At 48.7% G+C, this 4785-nt stretch overlaps 1 protein-coding gene across 1 annotated transcript; it reads right to left on the bottom strand.

The window, feature by feature from the left end:
- Positions 1–3770: 3770 nt before the first annotated feature.
- Positions 3771–4235, bottom strand: LOC130458003 (DNA-directed RNA polymerase II subunit RPB4-like). Its single transcript, XM_056820895.1, has one exon. It carries the CDS (start codon positions 4228–4230, stop codon positions 3802–3804), a length of 429 nt encoding a protein of 142 aa, XP_056676873.1. The 5' UTR covers positions 4231–4235; the 3' UTR covers positions 3771–3801.
- Positions 4236–4785: the final 550 nt, after the last annotated feature.

Raw genomic sequence — 4785 nt, 5'->3', positions numbered from 1 at the left:
ACAATGTGAGAGCTTTTAAACAGAGCACATTATTGAACATCAGAAAATTCATACTGGAGAGAAACCTAGTGAATGTACTGACTGTGGGAAATCCTTCAAGTACTGCTCATTTCTTACTCAGCATCAGTACTGAAAGTGGAGCCAAGCCCTATGAACACTCTGAATGTGAACAAAACGTTCAAATACCTCGTGGTCCTTCCATCAGAACTCATACTGAAGAGAATCATTGATGTGTATAGTGAAGGTGGCAAAACCTTCTGACAGGTCAGCCATGGATTTCCATCAGGATTCCAAAGGAGGAAAACCATGAGGGTAGTGAATGTGGGAGAGCTTTCTAAGAGAAGTTTGCTCTTCTCACCCATCAGAAAACACTTGAAAGGAAATTTAGTAAATGTACTGAATGTGGGAGAGTCTTCAGACTACCATGAATGGGGGGGGGAAGTTAACTTGGATTTCTTTTCTTAAATACCCGAATCTAGGTGAAATTTGCCCAGGTGGCTATGATGTTGTTTGTTCTGTGAGTAAAAGAAGACGTTGTAGTTGCAGGGAATGTGACCACCATTAGACTGCTGCTAGCCCTACAGGTTCAAGTAGCATGGTACTCTAGTTCTGTGTGTGTAGAAAAATGGCCACTTTTTGTTTTTTAATATGGAAGACTGTTTTCATTTCAGTTTATTCAATTACATGTGGAAACAATTTTTGATTTTCCATTTAGAAATCAGATTCTTTCCCTCCCCGTCCCCCAGGCAATAAAGAGTCAGATATGAGCTATAGCAATGCTTTCATAAGAGGTTTCCCTATTGCTGAATCCGTGAGGGAAGATGCACATCACCCTTCCAGTCAGGTCTCAGCAAATGAAGTGGAAGATGGCATACTCTGATCTACCATCCGATTCCAAAAATTCATTGCTTGGGTGTTGATCGTATTTTTCCATCCTGAGTCCCTTGGGAATGCCTTGGAAACTTTGCTGATGATTTAATCCTTCAGAGTTGATCACTATTCAAAATTTCTGTTCCTGTATAGTGTCCTTCCAGTCATCAGTTTACATGATATCAGTTCACATCTTTTCCTAGACTTTTCTGTGCTCATCCTATTCATGTTCTAGGGCACAATGGTATCCATTTTGACAATATCGGGGACTTCCTGGTAAAGGTGGCTCCCTTCCTCTCCTCAGACCCAATGGCACAGATGACCTCAAACCTCCCCTCCCCCACCCCCAGAAAAGACACCATCCTCATAAGAAGGGAGAGGCCCCACACCAAGGCTCAGCAGGGAAGGTAGGTGGTACTCTGTCATTTCCCCAACCTAAGGGAATGAAAAGCTGACCCACCCTCCCCGAGCCACCACACCAAGGGAGCCAGAGTTGAAGTCAGCACTGGCCAGAATCCACCAGTGAGGGAGGGGCTGCCCAGGACTGAACAAGGGGCAGCCCCAGGTCTGGGGACCTGACCAAGACCACCAAGGACCTAGTCCTGTGTGAGTAGAAACAGGGGAAAGGGCAGCAGGTGGGCAAGGGGAGCTCAGATCTCTGGCTCAGAGAAGTAGTGTGCTGTAATCAAGGAGTGTGTGAAGGGATCCCCTGAAGTGAGCCAGGGGCACCCACAGGTCTTGGGAGTGAACTGAGACTACCAAAGGCCTACAGGTGAGAGCAGGAACAGCCGAAAACCCCGGCAGGCACCTGTTGGAGAGGAGCATTTTGGTTTCTTCCTGCCCCCACTCAGGTCTTTCCACCCCTGGCTGAGCTCCTTCTGAACCTCCTCTTCTTGGGAGTCAAGCCCAGGGAAATCTTGCCCTGGCTGAGCGGTCCCTTCTGAGCCAGAGGCTCCCCAGCAGCCTGGCCTTTTCTCCCCTTAGCTTCAATTGGGTGAATGCTACCTTGTGCCTTCCTGGCCAGGCCTTTCCCTGCACCAGAAGCCATCTTCTGCAAAAGCGTGTGTCCAATTCCTTTGGTGTGCCTTGCCCAGCTGCCCGGGTCTGTGAAAGGTTTGGCTCCTCCCACCCAGCCTTTCTGGCTGGCTGGACAATCCCCAGCTGCTTGTCACTTCTGTGGGCCCAAATCTTGAGGCCAGTCCAGCTGCTTCACGGGCCTCTCTTGCTCCTCGGAATCCTCCTGCTCTGCTTGCTTCAGGCCAGCTCCAATGAAATTCACCGGGAGTCCAAAGGTCTCTGGAGGGAGCCATGGCCTGCAGAGCTGGGCCTCTCCTGCTCAGCCCATACTCCCTCTGTGGCCTCCTCCTTGGTCTGCCCATGACGCTGCCGCTTGGGCTGGAATGCATTCTGGAGGTCCCAATCAGGGATCTCAAAGTTCTCCATCTCATCTTCTTCCTCATCCATGGCTCCTTCACCCTGTCTCTAGAGATGGGACAGCCACATGGTGGCAGCCTCTCTGGGGGACTTGGAAGGGACCTCCCTGACAACTGTGCCACCCGCCGGCACCACGCCCCCCCACCCCCAGCTTCCGCCTGACCTACAAATGCTTCTTTGGCTCCTTCAGGGTCCATCTCTAGCAATATGTTCTTCAAGTGTATCATGTCTCTCTCTCGAGACGGGAAAATTACTAGCTAGTCAATAATTTTTGGAATAGAAAAATAATTTGATTTCCTTAGACTGTCTACTGCCTAGGAATTGCACAATTAACTAGACATCCACTATAGAATCTACCCCTGCCCCCTTTCGTTCTAGGATGACATCAAGTGGCAGTAACTAGATTTTGTAGCATGGGAGAAGCAAGTGCCAAAGATATTGGCATGACCTTTCAGAAACGGATGCTAAGTTTGGGGCCACACAAGTGCCCCAAATGGAGCTCATGGTGATGGCTCCACCAGAATGAAATCTCATTCTCCGGTCTTCCCAGAGAACACCCTATGGTATAGAGCAGCTCTACACTGAATGGTATTTAAAATCTGGATCCGGGACTAGTTTCAACTCAGAGAGGACCCTGTCCCAAGGCAGCTGTCAGAATAAATCCCACAAATGCCCTCCTGCTCCAGAACCTTGCAGCCTTCAGGATATACCAGGGGCCACACTGAGCCTCCTCAACCAGGCCTCTTTTGACCTTATGATTGTACAGTGATGCCCCCCCCAACTGCTAGGATTTTCTCCATCTTCTTCCCTCTGTATTTCATGGACAAATGAACTCCATGGTGCTTCAAAATGACAAGCTGTTCGGTTGTTCTGCTCCTTCAGAATTTCAAACACTTAGGAATAGGTTCCCTTTGATTTTTCCTTTTTAGGTTTAGGTTTAGGAGACCCCACTCTCTGTCTTAGTCATGCTGTTTGTCCATATTCTAATCTGGGTTGATATTTCAAAATGGCTTGACATTCAAACCAGAAATGTGAATGTAAACGGAGTGCCAAATTCAGTGATATAAGGCAGTCACGAATATGCCACAGGTATTTCCTGGCTAAATTCTGCCACTCAGTCTTCCCCCTTCATCAATTCCATTGAAGAGGAGGGATGGAAAGGTGAAAGCAAGCACCTAGACTCTGGTCCAATACCTCCCCTGGAAACCCTTCATTAGAGGAAATCATCCCCAAGTCCCTTGGAGATTCAAGTGGCACTCCTGGCCTTTGGCACAGGTCAAACATTCCAAAGGTCAAAAAGAATCCTAACTGGTCAGGAGTTTGCATGACATGTGGATGCAAGGGGACTCTGCATGGCCTTGTCCCTAGGAGGCTCGACCAGCTTTTGTGACTGACATTTCTGAATAGACTCTGGAGAGAGTTGGAGTTCTTCTTAGTTGCAGAAGACTTCTGGGAAATTTCCTCTTTGGTGTTCACTGAAGGGCTGGGTTCCTGCTCTTAATACTGGAAGCTCCTCTTGGTCTGAATATCATCAAGGACCTCTTGCAAGTCTTCATCTTCCAATCGACCGGCTAGGCTTGGAATCAGAGCCTTGGCCTCCTCTGCTGTCTCAGGACAAAGGTTTGCTAAAGCAGCCAACTCAAACTTGTGGAGCTTCTTCTGGAGTAACAAGCCCCGAACACTAGCAATGGTTTCCCTGTTTTGAAAACGACTAAAGCGGGCAGCATAATCTAAAGTTTTCCAGAAAACCACTGGAAGTTCTCGTGCATCCTGCCCACTTTCATGCTGTTGCTTTCGATGCTCTAGCAGCATGTGGACTTCTGAATTGAGGAGAGTTTGTGCTGTTTCAAACTCTCTGGGAAAGACAAGCTGCGAGGCTTCTTCCTCCACATGGCCAGCACCAGGGTCTCTCCCTCCAGCAGCCATCACCCTCTTTCTCTGCCCCAAAGGCAGGGCTGCAAGCAGAAGTGTGCCCTGAGGGAAGGAGGGCACTTGCCCCAGTTAGTCAAGAATTTGAGGAAATTCTGTTGTCGCCGATATTCTATCTCAAGCCAGAAATTTCTGTACAAAATAGAGGAAGCCTTAAAGTAAAAAAAGTGAAGGAGATAGAAAAGTTCTTTATCCTCTCTGTCTCTGCCTCTGCCTCTGCCTCTGTCTCTGCCTCTGTCTGTCTCTCTCTAGCCAGGAGAGTATCTGCACAAGAGTGACTCAAGTCCCAGGAGCCTTGGGTTCTTATGGTGCTTTTTTGTCCCCGCCCCTCTTCACAGGGGCCAATCACAGTTTTCAAACTGTCTAGCCCTGCCCAGAGGGCAGTGCTTGTGGGAACCAGTTCTCCCCTTCTGGAGGGGTGGCTACACATCAAGAGGGTTCACACCTTCCTGGCTGCCTGGGTTTCTGAAGGTGTGAACTCTGCTCAGAGGATGCACAAGTTTGGCACTGACTTAGTAGGGTGCAGCTCTAAGTGACTTGGGACTTCTCCAT

The sequence above is a fragment of the Monodelphis domestica genome, chromosome 3 (assembly GCF_027887165.1).
Source record: "Monodelphis domestica isolate mMonDom1 chromosome 3, mMonDom1.pri, whole genome shotgun sequence".
Lineage (NCBI taxonomy): Eukaryota > Metazoa > Chordata > Mammalia > Didelphimorphia > Didelphidae > Monodelphis > Monodelphis domestica.
The sequence above is the reverse complement of the archived record's forward strand: the minus strand, read 5'-3'. Positions and strand labels throughout refer to the sequence as shown.